A 24,281-nucleotide genomic window follows, 5' to 3' on the forward strand; every position below is an offset into this window, starting at 1 on the left:
TATCTATCAACAACTCCAATTCTTCAAATTTTATAGCTAGTTCTGGAGTTCCTCAAGGTGGTACCTTGTCTCTTTTACTTTTTAACATATTTATTGATGACATTACTCAAATTCTGAATCATTCTGAATCATTCTTCTGGCACTCTATTCGCAGATGATTTAAAAATAAGTAGAAAAATTTTCTCTTTTAATGACTGTTTATTATTACAAACTGACATTAATGAAATTAATAACTGGTGTAAAGCCAATCTTGTGACCCTCAACAAAGGCAAAACAAAATTAATATCCTTTACCAGAAAATACCTTCCTATCAAATACGATTATAAATTGGGCAACACCTTAATTCAGAAATCCTCTTCTCTCAAAGATTTAGATATCATTCTAGATTCTAAATTGTTCTTTCACCAACATGTTCAACATTTAATTTCTAGTTCCCGAAGAACATTAGCTTTAATTAAATATGTCACATGTTATGCTACCAAAACTGATTCTATCCTCTCACTTTATTTAGCATTAATTAGGTCAAAACTAGAATACTGCTCAGTAATTTGGAACAACATCAATATGTGCGATAATATGAAAATTGAAAATATACAGAATAAATTAATAAATATTATTATTCAGAAACAACTTTCTCTACCCAATATGATATCTCTCTCAAGTCGAAGAGAATTACTTGACTTTATTTTTATTAAAAAATGTTATACTAACAAATTAAACTGTAAATATATACTTGACAACACCGGTTTAAGAGTACCTCCTTTTAACAGTCGTTTAACTTCCACTTTATGTACAGTTAACAGAAATAATGATATTATCTTTAGGCTAATAACCAATTTTAATAAATTTGATAAAGACTAATTATTTTCCTTAGATCCTAATGATCATATGTGTTTTAGTTCTGTATTGTCTAAATTGTAACGTTTTATTTTTGTTTTATTGTCTTTCGTTATGTGTGTTTTGTTTTTATATGTATTATATTGTATTGTTTTGTGTTTTTCATTTATGTTTATTATTGTGACTGTAAATGTATCTAAATGTGTGCCAACCATTAAAGGCTTTGTCCTGTTGGTTGGCATGTTACAGCTACAATTACAAATAAATAAATAAATAAATAAGATGGTATCGGAACTGGGAAAATGTATGAAACATTTTTTTGAATATTCTCGACAAAAAAATCATAGAAAGTAAATAGTTCCGAAATCATAGCTTCTTTGATAGCTAATAACTCATCTTCTCTCTTGGATGTTGGCAGTGCTCCTTGCTCTAGTAAGTCTTTTTGGGGAGTTATTTGTAAAGAACACTGTATTCCCAGCACCAAAAAAATGTGCTTACTTTGTATCGGCGGTGGAAAAAAAACACAAGTACTGTACATGAAAGCGTTAAAAATATTTGGAAGAAGACTAGTGTGACATGCCACATCAACAGTGATGATGTAGCATTGGCAAATAATGATTTGGCCACTAATCATGCACAGAAGGGTGTCAATAAACAAATCTCCAAAAGTTTATCTTTTGTTACTGGCAACAACACTGATGTTTCCAAAACTTATGCTAATAATGAGCTTCAATGTCAAATTAAAAAAAGCATTTCAATGATTCAAGCATGTTAGGAATAGCAATACCATTGCATTCTGTTCAGGTGTCTTATGTTGGTAGTTGTTACGAAAGCGTTCCAGCTAGTAAACCTGGGCCAGACATTGATATAGCCATGACATTTCAAAATTCGTCTCAGGAAGTTGAACAATTAGTATTTGAAAAACCATATAATTTAATTAATGTTGAATTTGCTGTAGACACTGACATTGCAAAAATTAATAATGCGTATACTCACTTTATCTATTTTATAGTTATTGTTTTTATTTTATTTTGTATAGCAAACTGGGAGTCACAGTTTTTTTTATTATTCTTGAATTTGTAAATTATTTTGTAACTTACATGTTCAGCATAATTGAGGCGCTGGGTGCAATAACAGCTTAAACCAACTTAAGTCGTTTTTCCGGCCAATGCATATTTGCAATCCTAGATATGTCCTCTATGTGGCACATAAATATTAGTTCGCTCCAGAATATACAGATGGCAGGAGAATGAAGAATGTTTCGCTGCGCACTAAGTCGTTCTTCCGGCGAACGGCTAACACACCCGAGAAAACAACATGTGTCTCGACCCATTTTGTCGAACGCAGGCTCGTTATTGGTATAGGCCTAATACCTTTATTGTAATACTGCTACGTATGTGTTAAGGGTATATTTGTTTTGAAAATTGGACGTTATTAACATGGAGACAAGTGAGAGTGAGAGTGAAAATATGGAAGTGTAAAAATAAGAAACAAAGGAAAGAAGAGATTGCTTCATAGAGACTCTTGGCGACGTGTGGAAAATAAAGTCAAACGAAACAGTGGGGATAGCTACAAGGGTTGTTCTGGTAAGACAGTTCCTAAAAAATTTTTCAAATTTATCAATGAATGCTGTAGGAAAAAGTGTTTTTCGTTATTCCCAGATGAACAGCAAGAATGGTTGTTTAGTTCGTTTTGGAAACTAGGAGACAAAATAGTTCAAGATACTTATCTTTATGGTTGCATTGAGAAAAAAGAAATAATGTTAAAGAAGAGTAATCCCATTGGAAAGAACAGAGGGTATTCATGGCGGTATCACCTACAAAATGGCATTGATAGGAAAGATGTCTGCAAAGCTTTTGTTCTTAAAGTGCTACAGGTGTCCGAATCACGAATGAAAACTGTTCTACGTGCTTGTTCTTCAGGTAGGTGGTTGTTTTTTTAATCCTTGTGCATTTTAAATTATTTTTTATATGTTTAGTTATTGTGCGATATGGAAGATTTCCGCAAAGAGTAAATAATTTGCTTAGTGACATAGCTAGTATTGTTATTTTTTTGGAAATATTATTCAAAAATTATTAGTATTGTAGGTGAGTGTTTACATCATTTCACATTAAAAATTTTGGACAGTATTGTTCTAGTTTCTTAAAATATAATGAAAACAAAATATTTATATAGCAGTTTCCTTTTGAATGAAGTGTGCATTGGCTGATGTGCAATGTCAACAAAATCTGTGCTTTATTTTCAACAGGGAATCCGGTATTTAAGGAAAATAGAGGAAAGCATACTGAATGTCCAAACAAATTATCTCGTGATGTGTGGACTAAAGTAGAAGAACATTGGGCCAAATTTCCAAGCAAGCAATCACATTATAGCAGGGGCCACACAGAACGCAAGTATTTTGAGAATCCTGATTTAAATGTGAAGAAAATGTTAATTGCCTTCCAGCAATACTATTTTGATAGTACAGGTAAGACACTTACTATGAAATACTCCACATATCACAGATACTTCAGAGAAAATAGTCCATATTGTTTTAGACAGCCAAGGACCGACGTGTATGACTTTTGTACTGAATCTAAAACTCTGTTGGATATTAATCCGAATGATCCGCGTAAAACCACATATAGGTTACATTTAGCCAAGGTTGAAAAATACAAAACCTTAAAACAAGAGTACTTAGCAAAAGTAAAAAGCAATACAATGCAAGATGACACATTAGTAATAGAGTTTGACTATGGACAAAATCTACCAATCCCTAAACTTAATGTTACATCCCAATTCTACAAAAGGTTATTGTGGTTGAATGTGTTCAACGTTCACTGCCATAATGATTCAGCCAGTACCTTTTATTGTTTTCCAGAGTGTGACGCAAAGAAAAATGCCAACTCAGTTTGTAGCTTTGTCTACCACTTCACCTGTGAAAAAATGAAATCTTACAAAAATATTAAGAATATAATATTTTTATCGGATGCTGCAGGAGGCCAGAATAAAAATATTACTGTTTTGAGATTTTGTTCTTGGTTGTCCCAAATAACCAAAGTGAAAGTAACTCACATGTTTCCTGTACGCGGACACTCGTATTGCCAGTGCGATCGGAATTTTGGACTTTATGGCACACTTTTAAAGAGACTGGAAAGTATTGAAACAGTAGAGGATTATCTAACGATCATAAAGTCTGCTCGAAATAGCCCGTCACCTTTTCAGGTTCTCATGGCTGCACATCTTGTTGAAGACTGGTCGACAGCGTTAGAGCCTTTGTTTCACAAAGTTCCGAAATCAAAACGTAGCAAATTTTCAATACAGAAGTATGTGATCCTTACCTTTCCTACTACAGGGGCACTGGCAGTATCGGCTTCCTACAATGCTATTTTTGAGCCGTTCATTTTCTCAGTCGGTTTTGGTATGAAGTCAAAAGAAGAGCTTTACCTCAAAAAACCGGCACGCCCTGGTTTGAAGGAGTCCAAGAAAAATGATGTTCTTTCTCTCTTGAAATTCTTGAAACCAGAAAATGCTGAAAGCCTCAAAGGTCTACTAGAGTACACGACTGTGCCGGAAGAAGACATAGGAAGTGAAAGTGAAAAAATTGTGAAAGTGAGAATGATGTTTGACATTCATCACTAATATATAAGAACAGCTAGTTTATATGTTATTTAGCTACGATATATTTAATCAGTGCAAAAACCCAATCTCAAAAATTTTTTTTTTGTTTTTCATTCTAAAACCCATATATTATATCATTTGTATGTTATGGATTTATTACATAAAATATTTATGTAGATGTTACAACAATGTTTATGACCATTTAAATGTTCTTATTTTAATTAATTATTAGCAAAATGACACACACATAATGCAAGTATTTAGTGTTATATGCAATAAAGACTTAACTTACCTGTCTTTTATTTAATTATAATAAATTATTACTTAAATTAAAAACTGCAATTATGCTGGAGGGAGATAAGATATAATACCTGGAATGCCCACAAGAATTTGGATGGTTGTAATGTTTGTTTGTTTCATTCTACAATGTTTCAAATCTTTGAGCCTATTTTACTCAAAACTATTATTTCTGACTTAAGCTGTTACTGCACCCAGCGCCTCAATTTATATATATAAAAGGACAAGTTTGTGTGCTAAAATTCCTATATTTGTCTTACAACAAAATGATTTTACTTTTGTCCATAATGTTGATTTGAGAAACTGCACTATAGTGTAAATCTATTTGTTTTTCTTGTGCAGTCTTTCATGTCTCAACTCTATGGTCTTCTTCAGTTGCACAAAAGAATACTTCTTTCTTTTGAAGCATGTCAGCCATAATGTAACGGTTCCAAGCTTCGGCCGTTTATTAATCTGTTGTAATAAATGTCTTAAACTCCTTCTCCAAACACCGCAAGTGGTGAGTAAAATTGCATATTATTTCGAGAATATGTGGAAATTATATTTTGTTCAGTTATCTTATTTTGTAATACATTTATGTACAGTTTGTGTGTGGAAGGCGTGGGTGGCCATGGGCGCAATTACTTCGTGACACACAACTTCTTCGTCACCTGAGTCAGGGTGCTCCTCAGTGCCTGCTGCAGCTCGTCTAATCAGGAAAGATTCTTTTTTGTTACTTACTGCATGCAGAAGAGCAACCATGAGCCACCACGTATCTAAAGAGAAAATTTTAACCTAGCATTTTCGGCATTGTTTGGATTAATTAATTTTTTTTGACTCAACCTATGTTATTCATAACATACCATCAAAATCAATGTGTTTAAGTTAAGTATCTAAAGGGACCCCTTACCTAACATTTATTTTAACTATCACTATGACTGTATACTCATCATTTGATATTAACCTTGTTATTGTTATTATTTAAATTAAACCAAAAAAAAAAGAAAGGAAAATATAAGGAACAGAGAAACTATATTGTTGTATTTATTTAACTAAAACCACTGTCTGTATTAATTTTATGACTAGTTAATATTTAACTATTTTATTCTGTGTAATATGGCCTCCCCAGTCGGCTCAAGGTTCTCATGATTTTACTACACGTCTAACAAGGCACCATTGAGACCGTTCCCATGCTTTCACTGTTGACTTCTGTGCCTCCTTGGTGTTTTGGCCAGGTAGAAGGAACAGAGGGTGGCAGAACTCTTCTTGTGAACAGGAAGTATACCAAGAGGCTAATCATACTTATGGAAATGGGTTTTGCTTGCAGGATATGAACATACCTATCTATGTTCAGTTCAGTGCTACCTCAATTGTAATGATTCCAATAGTAATAATGTAGTAAGTAACAGCTGCAATATTGCTAACACACCATGCCTTGAGGTCCCAGTTGCAGATGAACCTAATGTTTCTGAAAAGGTCGTTCAGGATTTTCATTGTGAATTAACTTCAGGAAGTAAGGAGATATCAGTTGATATTAAAATTAGAAAAAACAGTAGGCCTATTAAATATTACCCAGTTAAATTTGGAAAGTGTATAATCACAAATTCTGACCTACCAAACCTTAGACCAAATGTTCAACTGTCATTTTTATATAAAAGTAGAATGCATTGCTCCCTTAAGAAAGCATTGCTGAATGATCTGAAAACAAGTGTGTTTACAAGTTCAGCGGATTTCAGATTAGGAAAAAAATGGAATGCAGTAGATTATGCTCATTGTCAAGATCCAGGTTGTCAAAATATGTACAGGTTTGACATTTACAAACCCTGTTCAAGGTACCTACATTTTTCATGTCAGAGGTAAAAAACAACATACCACTCACATCCACAAAGACATGGCAGGTTCGGAGTTCAGATCAAAGTGAGTGGCAAGAAAAACTAAGTGTTAGCGACCACAACTTTCTGGTATAGCACAGTAAAAGAAATGGATGATAACATATTTCACAAGGGAAACATGCAAAATGTTAAAAGTTTAAATGTTTTTAAGAAAATCAGATGCGAAGGCCTCGCAAAATATGATTTAGATAGGGATGATTTCCAGGATGTGGTGGAGCAATTTTTACGAGACTACGGCTGTGACCAGAAATACATACAAGAACTCTCTTTGCCATTAGGAGTTCTGATGTTTTCAAAGGATCAATTTGATATTTGTAAGCAATACCACGAAGATGTTATTGTTTTACACTTAGATGCAACTGGCTCCGTAGTCAGAAATTCTACAGATGCAGACTCGTGCATTTATTATTATGCAGGAGTTGTAAATATTTGTGGCACCATATTACCTTTTGTTGAGTTCATCTCTGCCAGTCACTCTCCAGCTGCTCTTTCAAATTACTTAAAGATAAGCATAGTGTGCAGAAAACAATTACTAAGTGGCCTCTTGTTAGTAAAGTTGTTACAGATTTCAGTTTTGCCTTGATAAAGGCAGTAATTTTAGCTTGTAATGAAATGACTATTTTAAATTATTTAAAAGTAATGTATACAGTAATCTGCACAGAAAATGATGTTGGTTTGGGCTCGATTGTGACTTTACACATATGCTGCAGTCACTTCATTCCAATTATGTCCAGGAGACTTGATGTTTCCCGGGAGGCAAAACAATTTCCATTAAAGGGAATGTGCATGCTAATTGTTGCAAATTCACTACATTAGCAAAAAGAATGTTTCCGCCTCTTTGTAACTGTGCTCACAAGACACCCAAAGTAAGTAACTGCTTAGATGAACTAGTTAAAATATCTCAAAATGTTTCTGTGAAAGGGCTTGCACAGGAGTTGGACATCAAAAATGTGAATCAAAGATGTAACGATGACAATTTGAATAACACCGGACAACTCTGCCAAAGAAGATCGTTTTTTTTAGATTTTAGGGATATATATATATATAATCATGTTTTGGAAATTAATGATATGGGGTCTAAATCTATTCAGGAAAAAAATGAATTCTACAACCCTTTTTTTGCAAAAGATCTAAACAACAACTACATGCCACTAACACCCTTGTGATCTCAAATAGTCCCAGGGTGTTCCCAACGCTTCATCAATGCCAACATTGAGAACTGGTTTTTCCAAATTAAAAGTAATGTTAATGTTAATGTTAAATGGGCTCACACATTTGAAAGTAGGGTGTTTCATTAGAGCAGTTGGCGAGCACATTCAGGTTGTGTGCAAATTGTTACGGAATGGAATTCCAAAAGTATTCTCAAAGATTAAACAGGAAACGAAAACGTAAACCAAAACTTGTCACTAACAGCTCCCAAAAAGGATGGTTGTGACGTAGATGATCCAGACAGCATAAGGGATTCAGAGGTTTGGTAAAAAATAGTGAAGAAACAGAGTACATACTTTGAACATCCTCTGTAAAAAAAAGTAGGGCATTCAGCCGTAAATCAAACTAAAGAATTTGATTACAGTTTCGTGTGCAACCTAGACGTGGAATCACTTAAATACATGGACTGTATGCGAACAGCTATAGGATTGTATGGTGATGACATTCATGGAGGATGATTATAAAACCTTGTTCGGCAAAGAGTGGCTCTCCGGTGGAGCAATTGATGCTTGTGTTTCATTAATGCTAGATGAAGCTGGTATCACAAAGATTAGTTACATACCTGCTGACAGGCTTGGCAGTTTTGTTTCGTATGGTAAGCAGCTAGAGTCAGGTGCAAACATTAATTCTATCATTCTCAGCACAGAAACAAAGTGTTTTATAACCTACAATGTCCAAAACCAACATTGTACCCTGATTGGACCCTGACAGTAAAATAGTTGTGTCCATATTTAAGGATATTTGTGGTTTTGTGGTATTAGTACGTGGCAATGACTACTATAGTCTGTTTGAAGAACGAAAACTTACACAAGGTGCAGTATATGGAGTCATTGCACTCTTCCTTGAGTGTTATAAAACAGATCAGGTTTTATATAATCAGATTGCTTACATACCAAATTACGTGGCAAATATTGTATTGGGTAAAAAACCAGATTCTTTATATTCTTTGTTTACTACGAAACTCCATCATCTGCATAACAAAACTGCTATTGATTATGCCTTACAGTGTCCGTAGGGTGCATTGGTGCTTGCTTGTGGCAAATTTACAAACACATGAGCTTTGGCACCTAGACATGCTGGTAGGAAATTTTGATGATACCATACTTAACAATTTTTTGGGTTTTTTGCAAGCCTAATATGATTGCTACTGCCTTGTTGGGGGAATCGGGAGATGTCAGACTTATGCCTCTACTGTGGTAAACAGGGTAATAGAAAACCAAAAAAAATTAGATAATGTGTGACATGTGTCACAGATGGGTATATTTTGAGCAATGTAGAAAGAATAAACTAAGTTTTGCAGAGGTTAGTTAATGTTCAGTACAAATTTATTTGTAAGTTATGCATATTGACACCACCGTTTGCAGAGTAAGGCCAATCATTAGCATAGGTAGTGCAAGCTCGTAGTGAGAAAATGAAAAGCAAACAATAGTAATATAACGTGCAATGCAAATATCCTCCTCACAACAGAGAGGCATGTTGCAGGGCTAGTTCTTAGATGATAAACAGCAGACAATAGTAGTATAACGTGCAATGCAAATATCCTCCTCACAACAGAGAGGCATGTTGCACGTTAAGATGTAAGACAAGTGGTATGAAGCGAAGAGGGGATTAAATTATTTCAAAATCATATCAGTGAAAATGGCCTCGAAGATATGTTGCTCATAATTTTTAAGCACAATAACTGTTTTTTACTAAGGTATTAAAGAAATTTTTCTTTAAATACTTACTGTATGTAGTATAATCAATTAATTCAGCAATTCCACATTCTGACCTCATTATTATTTACATTGACAGTCAAAGAAATTTTACTGTTTAATGTGTAGAGTATTACCTTTTGGTTCTAATTAAGAATTAAATCTATTTTACATAATGTTCAAGCAGCACTCTTCAATGCAGTGTTGCCAAAGCATTTGTTTTACAAGTTAAATTCAGTACAATAACATGTTGTTCATGTAGTGATGGGGTAACAGCCTTGGCTATCTGAGTTGTTAAATACACTGCATGTGATTGATAACTAGTTAAAAGATTGCTTTGTTGTTACATTATGTGCAAGTAAATAAAGTGATTTATAAACAGTCTAGAATAAGTGTTGTCATAAAAATAGCATGTGTAAATAAAACGGGCAGTAGGCAAGGGGGCCTGCCATTATATTTAAAACTCCCCAGATCATATCAATCCATTATTCCTTTCTTCCTGTGATTGTTCTCCTATCCTGGTGGAAGTTCTCAACACCTACTCATGGTTTCCACTGTGCAGTAAAAATTGAAGTTGTGTTCATCCAAAAATATACAGTATAATTTATTTTTGCAGTAATTGCTTTAGTTAATTTTTACTGTGCTGGCTAAGCTTGAGAGATCCGTAGCCAACGTTTACCAGATTGTCATGTAAGGAATCAATTTTCCTGTTATGCATTTTTCTTTCAGCCACAGTTCCAGTAACATGACCTGTGTTATGACCTCCTGATTTAACGATTTCTTCAGGTTAAAATTTTGTAACAAAATGGAAGTTGTTAGCGGACAAGATTAAACTAAAACATTTTAATGATACAATTTTGTTTGTCCTTAATCAGGGCTCTGCAGTAACAGTTGCCTAGAACTTAGTGATTGTATATTGTTTACAATACATATTATAATACATTTTAAGCTCACACAGATTATGAACTTTCTATTGGACATAAACTCTGTCTCTGTAGATATTAAACTAGCTGATTACTTTCAGGTGTTTAAAAAAACATTTTACTATTATTTTAAATTGTATTTATATGTTATTCTTTGTATTTGACAAGCCTTTTGAAACTTCATATACATTGTACTAAAACGATGAAATTTTTGTCTGATATGTGATGCACTTTTCCAGTACATCCTTTTCTATATAACTAATGGCCTTAATCAAAATCATTACACAATTATCATTGTGTAATCAAAAACCAAATTAATAAAATTATTATTCTTATGTATGTAAATTGTTTTCTTTAAGATCCAATAAAACAAAGTTAATTACTTTTGCTAGAAAGTAAGGCTGGACTCACTATCACCAGTTTCATCTGTGCATTCTTCAATCATGTGTCTTGCAGGTAATCATATCGCCCAAACATTCTTTCCGTCTGTCAAAACATGTCGGGTTTTCTCGGGGTATCTCCTGTTTGCGGAAGTCTGAAGAAAGCCACCATCTTGTTGTTGCAGTTAGAGTCGCAGTTGTGTAGACGATTACGGCCTGGTGAGCAACGACAGGTGCACCTGTGCTGCAAAGCACAGACAGACTGCGTGCGACTTCTCTCCACCTCCTCGTGGTAGTGAATGGTAACGTAGGCGGGTAATAAGTTGACCAGTTACTGCCAGCACTGAGTCGCCCTAATTCCTTACAAGGACTCCCTGTCACGGCGAAGGAGAGAATTGAGATAGGCGCATGCGCAGAGGTGGACCTGTCCACCTCTGCAAAATCACAGCACCGGCTGGACCCCGACTAGGAGCGCGGGGTCTTCCGCAAGCCTGGCACCGGCACGCGGATGCCTAAAGACCGCCACCTGGCACGAGGGGGGGAGCGAAAGAAAGATCCGGCTCGCCCCCCAACCGAATCGGATGTCGAAACAACGGCTGATAGCGACGACTCGGTACGACCAAGTAGGTCTCGCGGTGAACAAATGGTGAAGTTGGTCGAGCGGCCGTGGAAAGAGCAAAAACGAAGATCGAAAAAGGAGAGGCAGATGGAACCCAGGGAAATCCCCCCAGTAAGGCCAAAGACACAGAGCCCTTGCACGTTCCTGACACGGCTCCCACCCAGGAAAGGGACAACAGGAAATTGGAAACGACCCCGACTGCACTCAGTTCTGAGGCACTCGAAGTTAATAAGCTTGTGGCAGAGCTGTATGGCATCTGCTCTGACCGCGAGCGAGTGACCAGTGGGGCCGCGCGCGAGATCGGGGCGAGGGTCCGCCAAAGGCAGAATGCGATCGACCGGCTTGTACACGCGAATCTGCTTCTCGCCGGTGCAGTGAGTGCTACGGGCAAAGTTGGAGCGGGCGACCGGAAACGGTCGTACGTTGGTGTGGCCAGTGGCAGCCCGGCCACTGAGGTCCAGGCAGCGGCTGGTCCCGTGCAGATCAGGCCTGCGCGGAAAGTAATGGTTGTGTACCCTGTCGATGAGATTGCCCCGTCCAAAGACACGCAGCAGGCCGTTAAAAGTGGACTCGCCCAAGTCGAGAAGGATATCAAAATCAAGGGGATGCGCGCCATGGCACGTGGGGGCATAGTGGTCGAGGCAGCCGATGACGCCACGATGATCGCCCTCCGTACGCAGCTTGCTGCGCAAGCAGACAAGATCAGGGTGCACGAGCCCAAGCACCTCATGCCAGAGGTGCTGCTGTACGACGTGCCCCGAGACATGGCCACCCCCGAGATTGGCAAACACATCCATGGGAAGAATTTCCTAGAGAAGACCATCCCACAGGCAGAATTTTGTAAAGATCTGAGGATCAAGCGCCAGATGGGAAGCAGTGCTCCCCCAAGGCTCGCCGCGCGATGCTGGACGCGCGCAGAGTGTTCCTAGGGTACACCTCCTACAAGGTCGTTGATTATCTGAATCCCCTAAGATGTTACAACTGCCAGAGGTTTGGGCACCACTCTGCGGCCTGCAAGATGAAGGCGCAGTGCGGAAGATGCAACACTGAAGGGCACACCACGACTGAGTGCCCCAAGGGTACCCAGGAGAGGTGTGCCAATTGCGTGCGGGCAGGTGCAAAGGAGCACGATCATGCGGCCTCCTCGCGGGACTGCCCTGTCTTGGCCAACGCGATAACGATGGAGGCCTCTCGTATTGATTATGGTTAGTTGTGCCCAGCTCAATATGCAGAGGTCGTCTGTGGTCACGGCCGAACTGGAGGCATACTGTAGACAGCAAAATCCAGATGTGCTGCTACTCCAAGAGCCGTACTCAGTCCACGGTAGCTCCCTGGAATAAGTGGCCGAAAGGACTTCCTGGGTGAACATCCTCAGGTTGCTGTGGTCGTGCGCAACGACAGGTTGGACATGATGGTGTGTGTGGGGCTCTCCACCCCACACCACATGGTGGTGCAATAGAGAGACGAGTGCCATAACACAGTCTTCGTGGTCTCGTCATATTTTAGGCCATCTGACGAGGTCGGTCAACATCTAGCCCAGTGGGAACGCATCCTCCGGGCTCTGCGCGGCCGCTGGGTTGTTCTGTGTGCAGATGTGAATGCGAAGGCTGAACTTTGGCACTCCCCCACTACAAATGAGAAGGGGGTTATAGTCACCCAGTTTCTCCTTGCCCACGAGCTATACGTTCAGAATGATCCAGGGCATTTGCAAACGTATGTCTCCAACGCGCACGGAACTGAATCAACCCTTGATGTGACGCTTAGCACCCGTCACGGACGGGGTAAGATAACGGACTGGGTAGTGTCGCAGGACTCCTCCAGTGACCACAGACAGATCGGGTTCAAACTGACGCTCGGGGAACCTGGCCAAGAGGCGGAGGTGCGTACCGTCCCCAGGTCCCGATACATCCACAAGGGCACAAACTGGCGACGTATTGACAACGTCCTGCGTCAAAAGTTTCGCACGCGTGAAGCTGACTTGGGTTGTGGATCGGTGCATCGGCGGGCTCAGGCGTTGACTGATGTTATCCAGGACACGACCAAGGCGGTTTTGCGAAAACGAACGTACTCCCGGGCCTCCAGTCAGTGGTGGACGGACGAGTTGGAGGACCTCCGGCTATCACTCGTTCGCGAGCGGAATGCCATGAAGCGTATGTGTGAGCCTGCTAGGGAGCGAGCACGGGCGGTGTACAACACCCGTATGCGTCGCTATAAGAACTTGGTGAGGACCACCCGACTCGACTGGTGGCGCCATTTCGTGGAGGATACCGGGAACGCAGAGCCCTGGGGACTGGTCTATAAATTAGCGGCTGGTAAACAACGTACAGCTACGCATCTCTGCAGCTTGCGTCAGAGTGAGACAGTGGACCTGGATGTACTCACTAGCTCGGTTGGACTTTTGCAGGAGCTCCTGCCAGATGATGATCCTAGGGAGGATCTCCCTCTGCATGTTCCTGTTAGGGAAACTTGTCGCCTCCCCACAGGTGCAGCTGACACGGCCGACTTTGATATGGACGAGTTGAGGGCCGCACTGTGGAGTCAAAAGAACAGGAAGGCCCCAGGAATCGATGGAATCACAGCCGAGATCCTGAAGCGGGCCAGTACTCAGCTACTTCCGCCCCTGCTTGATCTGGCAAACAAGTGCCTAGCTGATGGGCAGTTCCCGGATTGCTGGAAAGTTGGAGATATTCGGGTCCTGTACAAAGGTGGAGGCAAAGATCAGGCAGAAGCCATTTCGTATCGGCCGCTGGAGCTCCTTCCGGTACTTGGAAAAGTGCTGGAGAAGTTAATCAGTGGCAGGCTAACCGGCTTCTTGGACATTGTTGAAGGCATTAACGTCCGCCAGTACGGGTTCCGCCAAGGACTGGGTACTGATAACGCTCTCTACGATGTTACATCTTGTGTGGGAGCGTGTCACAGTAAATACCTGGTAGGTGTGTACCTCGATATATCGGGTGCATTTGACTCAGCATGGTAGCCTGGAATTCTGGAGAGGCTTCGAGAAGTTGCATGCCCGGCAAACCTACATCGGCTGCTGGCGCACTACTTTGATAACAGAAAAGGAGTACTCAGGCTTAACACCTGTGACGTCGAAAAGTTGCTTACCAAGGGGTGCCCCCAGGGCTCTGTCCTGGGTCCCCTGCTCTGGAATATCCTGTTTGATGGATTTCTCAGGATACCGCTGCCCCCTGGTTGCCAAGCCTTCGGGTATGCGGATGATGGTCTCGTCCTAATTCCTGGCGAGTCCAGAGCTGAACTGGAAATAAAGGCCTGCACAGCCATGCAGGCAATCGAGGATTGGGGAGCAGCTGCAAAGTTGCGATTCTCGGTTGCCAAAACCAAGTGCATGATGCTGAGAGGTAAATTCAAGGGGAAATGGCCGCACTACCCGCGAATCCGGCTTGCTGGCAACAGGCTGGATTTCGTGACGACGATCAAGTACTTGGGGGTCCTGTTGGATGAACGTCTAACGTACATCCCGCATGTAACCTATGTAACTCAGAAAGCGACGGAGGTGTTCCACAAGCTGAGGAAACTGTCACCTAGTGAGGGAGGTTTGGCCTTCCGAACAATGATGGTGTTGTACCGTAGTGTTTTCCTCCCAGTTGTGACGTATGGGGCTGTAGTGTGGTCACAGCGGGCTACCCAGGCTCACGTGTAGAGGAAGTTGCTCTCGGCTCAAAGAGCGGCCCTCTTAGCGGTAACCAAGGTGTACGACACTGTGGCTAGTGAGGCTTTGCCGGTTCTGGCTGGGGTGGCTCCCCTGGATATTGAAGTGTTGGAGCGTGTGGCGTTAACCCGCCTCAGGATCCTAAAGAAGATGACCGATGCATGAGTACATCTAGTGCAGGAGCACAGTCTTGCGGCGTGGCAGTTCAGATGGGACACATCGGAGAGAGGGCGGCACACCTACGCGGTGCTACCATCTGTGCGAAGTCGCGTGCGGGCTGGGTTCCTCAAGGTTTCCCATGCGCTTGCGCAGATCCTAACGGGTCATGGGAACTTCAGGGCGAGCTTACACCGGTTTGGATTGGTGGATACACCACTCTGCTTGTATTGTCATGTGAACGATGATGTACACCATGTTCTGACCAACTGTGGGAAGATGGAGGACCTGCGGGAACAACTACGCTTCCAGGTTGGGCTCCTGGAAGGTGAAATGACACTGCCACAAATGCTCCTACAAAAGAGCACAGCGTCCCTAGTAGGAGCATTTGCCCGTAAAGTGGACTGCCGGCTGAGTGCCGCAGAAATGCTGCTGACGCCGAGACCCCCGGATGACTGACCCAGCTGCAGTGGGCGGGGTGACTCGCCTCCTGCTGGCGATAGCACGGTTGCATAGGTACAGGGGGTCCAGAGGAAGGGATGTTAACCCTGGATTGGTACCAATGATTGCACGGGACGACCCCCGTTCCAGCCCAAAGGTTGAACGGGGAATCCTCCCTAGATGTCTAAGAAACACTGTAGTCAAGACATTTTCGGATGGTGGGAGGACCACCTCCGACGAGGCTGTGGAAGATGTGGTTGAGACCAGTACACTTGCCTACGTTCCGGCGGAAGCAATTGGGAACAATCTCGGCCAGCACAATGGTGCAGCATCGGCCACAGCCTGATCCTATTGAATTGAGCCTCAGCCGGTGGTGGGTGCCCGTGAATCTCACGACCTGGGGTGGCGTAGTTCACCACCCCTAACCGGGTTAATGCGGGTGGCGCCCCGGTCCATACGCGTATTACTTAAAAGACAAGACCAACAGTGTAAAGAACCTGTAAGTGTACGTGGGCAAACTAGATTGCCCTCGTGTACCTGAGAAACCTGTCTGGCGTCAGCCGGACAGGTGGAGGGGCGTGCTTTCAAGCAACACGGATCCTTGAGATAGGCAACAAGTTTGTGTCGAAGCTTTGATAGGCCTATTCTAACACGTCTATCAGCTGTTCCCTGATTCTACCTTCTAGGTGCAGGTACAGGGAGGGAGGAGGTGCGGAAAGCCGGCCGGACATGTTCCGGAAAACATGTCAAAACATGTAAACGAAGGCGGGTATAAGCCGAGCAGTCTCTGCCAGAACTCCAATATAGGACTCCCTGTCACAGCGAAGGAGAGACAGGGGATAGGCGCATGCGCAGAGGTGGACCTGTCCACCTCTGCATACTCCCGGGACCGGATGAACCCTGACGAGAAGCGCATGGTCTTCCGTAAGCCTAGTTCAAGCAAGCGGATGCTCAAAGACCACCAACTGACACGAGGGAAGGAGCACACAAAAGCTCCGGCTCGCCCCCCTACCCAATCGGAAGTCGAGACGTCAGCAGGCAGTGAGGACTCGGAGCAACCAAATAGGTCTCACGGAGGAAGATGGTGCCGGTGGGTAAACAGCCATGGAAAGAGGCAACCCAAAGAATCGGAGCGAGATGCAGAAATGGAAAAGGGCTTGCACAAGGAGTCGGCCCAGGGACAGGCCACAGATGCTCTGCCAGGCCCCTCCGGGGAAAACCCCCCTGTAGTGCAGATGGTTCAGAGCCCTTGCACGCCCCAGAAACATCTCCTGCCCAGGAACAGGCAAAGCATAGAAAGTTGGAGAAGACCCCATCTGCGCTGAGTAGTGAGGCACTGGAAGTGAATCGTCTTGTGGCGGAACTGTACGGAATCTGCTCCGACCGCGAGTGAGTCACCAGCGGAGCTGCGCGCGAGATTGGGGCACGGGTGCGTCAAATGCAGAATGCGTTTGACCGTTTAGTCCATGCAAACATCTTCCTCGCTGGTGCGATGAGTACTGCCGCTAAGGTCGGAGCGGGCGACCGGAAACGGTCGTATGCTGGTGTTGCCAGTAGCAGCCCGGCTACTGAAGTCATGGCAGCGGCTGAGCCTGTGCAGATTAGGCCATCACGCAAAGTAAAGGTGGTCTACCCAGTAGACGAGGCTGCCCCGTCCAAGGACACGCAATAGGTAGTTAAGAGTGGACTGGCCGGAGTGGAAAATGAACTGAAGATCAAGGGGGTGTAGAGGTTGAAGCGGCCGATGATCTACAATGATCTCCCTCCGCACGCAGCTGGCCGCGCAAGAGGACAAAATCAGGGTGCACGAGCCCAAGCACCTGATGCCGAAGGTGCTGCTGTACGACGTGCCCCGATACTTGGCCACCCCTGAAATAGGCAAGCATATATATAAGAACTTCATGGAAGATAACATCCCACTGGCAGAGTTCTGCAAGGATCTTCGGATGAAGCGCCAGATGGGAAGCCTAACAGGAGACGAGACACAACTCGTTCTGCAGTGCTCCCCGAAAGCTCGACGTGCGATGCTGGATGCGCGCAGAGTGTACCTCGGGTAGCTCCTGCATGCTCCCACCCTTCAATAATATTGGACCTTCATTGAAGGTAGGGTACCCTAGACGGCATTAGCCGGATGTAGTACATCGGATGTAGGTATATAATTCTTTACAGGATGAGAGACTACACGACAGTACTAAACCAGAAGAAAGAACAAACACAAAACATCCAGTTATAGGAATGTATGTTAAGACATCCGGTCATCCACATCCAGTATTACATAACAAGAAGTTACGTAACAACTACCAAACCGGAGGGGATGGACTGGATGCCTTAAGAATCGCTTGCCTTTATCTAACTGTACCTTGACCTTACCCCTAACCTCTGTAAACTATATGCTAAGGCATCCAACCCATCCCTCCGGTTTGACCGGAGGGGATGACACGGATGCCTTAACGTTTATTCTCCCAAGTGGATGTGTCTAACGTATTCCAACTTTCTGTTGACCACTACCTGTAGTCTGTCATCCGGCTCTTGCCCTGATGATCGGCTCTGCCGATCAAGGGGTGGGAGCATGAGTGTTCTGCAGGTCCCCTCCCTTCAATGAAGGGCCAATATTATTAAACGCAAGATTTTGAAAAAAAAAAATGAGTTTTTAATTTTTTTGGAATTGTTCCACCATTTCTAAAAATTCAAAAAAATTCCTGAGTATAGAGGAGTATAAAAGACATTTTCTGACGAATTTTGGTGAGTGACATATTTCAAGATGGCTGGAAAAAAAAAAAAATCTTTTCTCCGTTAAAAATTGGTTTTCTATTTGAGAATCATGATCATATGATTTTTTCATGTTTTGGACTCTTAAGAATTAGAAAAAAATTTATCATTAATCAATTCCGAATTTTACTATAAAAATAAAAATAATTTTGAAAAAAACAGTTTTTTTTTTAATTCTCGAATACCGTTTGAGTTAAAGAGCTAAAAATTGGTGTGAATTATTTTCATTCGACACCAAATCGACCCCCTAAGTATAAGTCAAAAAAGCCATGGGGGCAGAATTCCCATATTAATCCGGCTATGCCCTTTAGTATTATGTTATTTTGCAAAATCTCCTTAGTTCAGCTCTCACCAGACATCCTGTACGGGATGACGAACCTATTCACTTCGATCCTAGGTACACTAACGTATGTTAAGAATTTGAGAGGAATTGTGATTAATGCCTTTCGTAGATTTTATGCCAAGCAAGTGTTTTTGTTTTAAGAGTTACGATTCTCTCCCCCCCCGTAAAATTTGGTGGTTATGATTACTTTTCTTTTCCCCCTGCGACAATATAGTCAGTGGGTAAGTACTGATCGAACAGAACTCATACGGTGTACTGCAAGTTTTGAAGACTATTTGAACAAATTGATTGAAAAGCTAGAAAAACTTATTCCACACTCATATATTGCACAAGCCCAATCCAACTACTTGAAAGAAACTAAAGTTAATTTGAAGTCAGACACAGCAGTTGTTCTTCTAGATTTCAGTAAGAATTTCTCATATGTTATCCAAGATGAAGCACAAGGTTATCACTGGACAAGTGGTGCTTGTACTCTACATACTGTAGTCATTCATGTCCACTTGCCTGGCTCAGTGGATTTGTCTGTTTGTAATCGTTGTGTGTTGTCTGATGATCTGGATCACGATGTGGCCTTCGTACATGCAACACAAAAAGAAATTGCCAAGCTAATTTGTGAAAAATTTTCGTTTGTGCGAAAGGTGTGTTACTTCAATGACGGCTGTGCTGGCCAATATAAAAACTGCAAAAACTTTAAAAATTTGTGCTATCATGCTAAGGATTTTTCCTACCAGCCATGGGAAGTCCCCATGTGATGGCATTGGTGGCACAGTGAAACGCTTAGTTACTAAAGAGAGCCTTGGAAGATGTAACCAGATAACAACAGTAGATGAAGTATTCAAATTCTGTACATCGTGAATTGAACATATTAATTTCAGGCTTGTCAAAAAGGAGCTGATTCAACAGGAGTGACATGAGTTGTCAGGACGGTTTACGAAAGTAAAGACAATCCCTGGAACACGCTGATTTCATCAGTTTATACCACTGTCGCAAGATGTTGTAGCAACGAAACGCATAAGTTTTGATGAAAACTACACCTCTGTGTTCCATTTCAGAGAAAGCAATCGTATGCTTGTCACCATGTCACAGCTTTCTGTAAACTCATTTATTTCATGTGTATATGACTCACTGGTTCTTTGGAACAATTGAAAAGCTAAATCATGAAGATGTGGTAGTTAAATTCTTACATCCGCATGGACCATCAAGGTCATTCCACTGGCCTTCCGTTGACAGAGAAGACAGGTGTGATGTTCCACTGTATAATATCCTAAGTGTTGTTAGTGTACCAGTCACAAAAGGAAGTGGTAGGATGTGGTACTTCCCAGAAAAAGAGGTAGAGTTTGCTGATATTCTGTTCAAAAAACATTTTGGCTCATAACACTAACTGTATACAGTATATTGGTAGTTTTGGACTAATATTCATTTATTATGAATTTATATGGAAGGGGAAAATATTTGTATTTATATACCTGCAACAAGGGAAATTAGTTAAAGTGAGATAGAAGTTTTCTACCTGCATCCTGACTTTAGGAACATCAAACACCAGAAATACTGCACAAGGTAATTATGCTCCATCACTTACTTGAAGGATAAGGATGTTGGTTTAAAGCATAACCAGGTTTCAGATTATGTATGTGTGTGGGTACACACACATGTGTAGCAAATGGAAAATCAACCCAAATACTGCAAACATATTAAATAGCAACTTGCAATGAATTGTGATAGTATATATGTTTGAGTTAAAATATCTTAAAAAGGTATGAATACACTTTATATAAATCTGTATAAATTTTATATCAAAGCCTTCAAAAATCCACTGTTTTTCTTTCATTATATCATAAAATGTAGTTACAGGATTAATGTAAAACCAATACAAATGAGTTTTCTTTATTGCCTCTTGCTAAATTTTCTCTTCTGCAATTTCATGTGTTATGCTGTAAAAACATGCTCTTTTCATTTTAAATTATTTTTTCAAACAATAAGAAAACACTTACACGAATAATTTCATACATTAAACAAGTATACATGCTGAAATATTATTTTTTAGCAATGTGCTACACTGCTGAAAAGGAGTATCAAGAGTGACACATTCAAGCAAATGCATATAACTTTGACCTTCTGTTAAAAAAAAACTATAAAGAATAATGAAGAAAAAATTCATATGGCTTCATAACTTCATCAAGGCAATAAGTACACAAAATTTTGTGGAAATCCGTGTTGGTGGGTGGCATGGTCTGGGTGATTTGACATGGAATGACCCCGGGGCTTTTTTCGCCTGGGGGACCTCTCTGGACGGGTGATCCACGTCGGTGCGAGGCCGTGACGAGTCGAGGGTAAGTGACTGGCTAGTGATGGCACGTGGGACGAAGCTTCTTACTGGACGGTCTACGTTCAGAACTTAATTGTTTATGTTCAACGTAGAATAATGTATATATCATGTATTTGGGAAAGAAGTTCGGGAAAAGGTGCCTTGTTGACGGCATGCAAGTAGGGGTCTGATCGTAGACGTAACCTTAGCCGAGTTGCGTTAGGAGGGAGGGCGGCCATGTCGTCAATAGATAAGTAGTAATGATGAACTAAATATGGGACTGCTTGCGTCATGTTATTGTTATTAATTTTTTTGTTATTTATTTATGGGAAGGACTGCCGCTAACCCATAGTGCCGAATAAAAGCCACCAGTTAAAAACATCAAGTGTCTATCGTTTCGGGGAACGCGGGATTCCACGGGGAACCCCCCACCATCAGGAGCCGGAAGCAGCCAGCACCATCTCCGGAGACCCAGCCACCGCACCACCAGACCGGTGAGCAACATCGGCAGCTGATGCCCTTCTCACGCCGGGGAGGGGTAAGAAACCCTGCCAGCCCCAACAAGGTAAAACTTTTCCACCCCCAGCCTGGCCACGACCCATCCCTGTAGAAGGGGATTTGCCAGATCCAGCCCCCTGGGTATATACTAAAGAGCGAGACAAGGCGGCCGTTGAGAGGAGGAGAACGGCAGCTGCTCGCAGCCCTGACCCAGCCGCTGTGTACTTCCCCCGGCCCGTCAGGCCCACACCGCCCCCGACACCTGCAGTCAGGGAGCACCAGCCGGTTTCGGTCGGCCAGTCGATGGTCCAGAGGAAGAGTGATCCCCACTTCCAAGGAGTCCCTCGCTGGGAACAGACCCCAGAAATCATCAGGCCATTTCCCCCCACTCCACCCAGAAGCTGGCATTGGAAACACGACGCTAATCAAACTTTCTCCTCCCTCCATAGGCAGCTAACCGATTACCAGCATAGGGCACTCCGAGACAGCAGTCGAAGGGAAGCATTTCCGCGACAAGTTGTAAATTGCGATGTTGAAACCAGTGCAGTCATGTCAGCCAAATCCAAATAAGTCATAGAATTCCCAGTACCAGAAGCATGAGGCTTATAGTAATTGCTTGTATGTGCAAGTAGACAATGAAGTGATTCCTACTTGTAAAACATCGCGTCTTCCAACAAAGCCAATTCTGTACACAGGTAAGGATGCTGGTGAAAAGTTAATTGAAGATATTGTTGATATTGAAGAGAAAGTAAAAGATATTTATTCAATCTCTGAGCCAATGGGACCATTAACACCGCTGGAAATGCTGAGTTTCGAACTTGCCGATGTCTGTTGCTACTGCTCCTCTACCTTCAAATAACCCAATATCAAAGTTCATGACCGCTGCCACTTCACTGGGAAGTATCTAGGACCTTCATGTAATGAATATAACAAACTTCGTCGTCGTCCAAAAAAATTCCTTGGTTATGATGACAAAAATATCTTTATTATTCCTCACAGAAAGAATAACTAATTACATTCTCCAAAAAACTGGATGACAGATTTTCCATATAATTCATAGATACTTTTAGATTCATGTCCGCCAGTCTTGCTTCTCTAGCTCAGAATCTTCCTGCTGCTTAATTTAAAAACACTTCTAAATATTTCTCTTCTGAACAAATAGACCTGGTTACCATAAAAGGTATTTTTCCTTATGATTACATCACAGATCTTCAAAAAGTTTATGAGCCACAGTTACATTCAATAGATGCTTTCCACAACAGTCTGACAAACTCCGATGTTTCCAAAGAGGATTATGAGCATGCGCAAGCTGTTTGGCAGAAATTCAACTGTACATCAATGGGAGAGTACAGCGATATTTATTTTAAGACTGATGTACTCCTGCTGTCAGACATCTTCGAGAATTTCCGAAGACTGTGCTTAAGCACATAGGATCTGGATTGTGTCCATTATGTAAGTGTTCCAGGATTTTCTTTCGATGCGATGTTGAAGAAAACCAAAGTTGAACTTGAATTGATCACAGACTATGACACATACATGTTTCTTGAGGCAGGCATACGGGGAGGAGTAGCCCAATGCATAAAGCGCCACTGCAAGGCTAATAATAAGTACCTGCAAGAAGATTATGAGGAAAGCTAGCCATCGACATATTTGGAGTATGTGAATGCTAACATTCTATATGGATGGGCAATGTCGCAACCTCTGCCTCTACATGACTTCAAGTGGTCTGGTGTAGATATCGACATCATGGCTGTACCGTATGAAGATAATACACGCTACATTTTGGAGTGTGACATTGATTACCCACGAGAACATCACGATGCCCACAAAGACTTGTATTTTTACCGATTAATGAGTGTGTTCCTGGCTCCAGACAACCGAAACAGATGACAAAGTACATTATACATTATAGAAATCTCAAGCAGGCAATGGAACATGGACTCAAAGTGACCAAGATTCATAGTGTACTTCGGTTCAAGCAGGAAGCCTGGTTCAAACTGTACATTCAAATGAATACCGAGAAGAGAACTGCCTTAACCAGCGACTTTGAAAAATATTTTTATAAATTAATGAATAATGCCACATTCGGTAAACTGATGGAAAATATGAGAAAACGACAGAGCATGGAGCTGGTGTGTAAGAAAAGACAACTTAAGAAACTGGTATCAAAACCAGTATTCAAGGATAGAACTATGTATACAGAAAATTTATCTCTGGTGAAGCTGGAAAAAGAAAAAAATTATATTTAACAAACCTATATATGCTGGCTTTTCTGTGCTCAACTTGTCCAAGAGCCTAATGTACAGATTTCATTATGACATCATGAATAATAAATACAAAGACAATATTGAATTGGTATACATGGATACAGACTCCTTTATTTATGAGATAAAGACAGCCGACTTCTACATGGACCTGGCCTCAGACCCTCAGTTACTGGCAGAATTCGATACACGTGCCTACCCTCCCACTCATCCATGCTACTCCATCACAAACAAAAAGGTGGTGGGGAAGTTTAAAGATGTGTGTGGAGGTAATATTATGAGTGAGTTTGTTGGGCTGAGAGCCAAAATGTATGACTACAAGTCCGCAGGAAAGGAAACAAAGCGAGCGAAGGGAGTACAGAAATGTGTCGTCATAAATAGAACATTTAGTGATAACATGGACGT

General features: G+C 41.7%; 1 protein-coding gene across 1 annotated transcript; it reads left to right on the forward strand.

Annotated features, from left to right (window-relative positions):
• The first annotated feature begins 2,323 nt into the window (after positions 1 to 2,323).
• Positions 2,324 to 17,022, forward strand: LOC134536432 (uncharacterized). Its single transcript, XM_063376147.1, has 6 exons — positions 2,324 to 2,759; positions 3,086 to 4,428; positions 11,595 to 12,306; positions 12,546 to 12,635; positions 13,914 to 14,141; positions 16,553 to 17,022. The coding sequence occupies exons 1-6, from the start codon at positions 2,597 to 2,599 to the stop codon at positions 17,020 to 17,022; spliced, it is 3,006 nt and encodes a 1,001-aa protein (XP_063232217.1). The 5' UTR covers positions 2,324 to 2,596.
• The last annotated feature ends 7,259 nt before the right edge of the window (positions 17,023 to 24,281 follow it).

This window comes from Bacillus rossius, chromosome 11, assembly GCF_032445375.1.
Source record: "Bacillus rossius redtenbacheri isolate Brsri chromosome 11, Brsri_v3, whole genome shotgun sequence".
Taxonomy (NCBI): Eukaryota; Metazoa; Arthropoda; class Insecta; order Phasmatodea; family Bacillidae; genus Bacillus; species Bacillus rossius.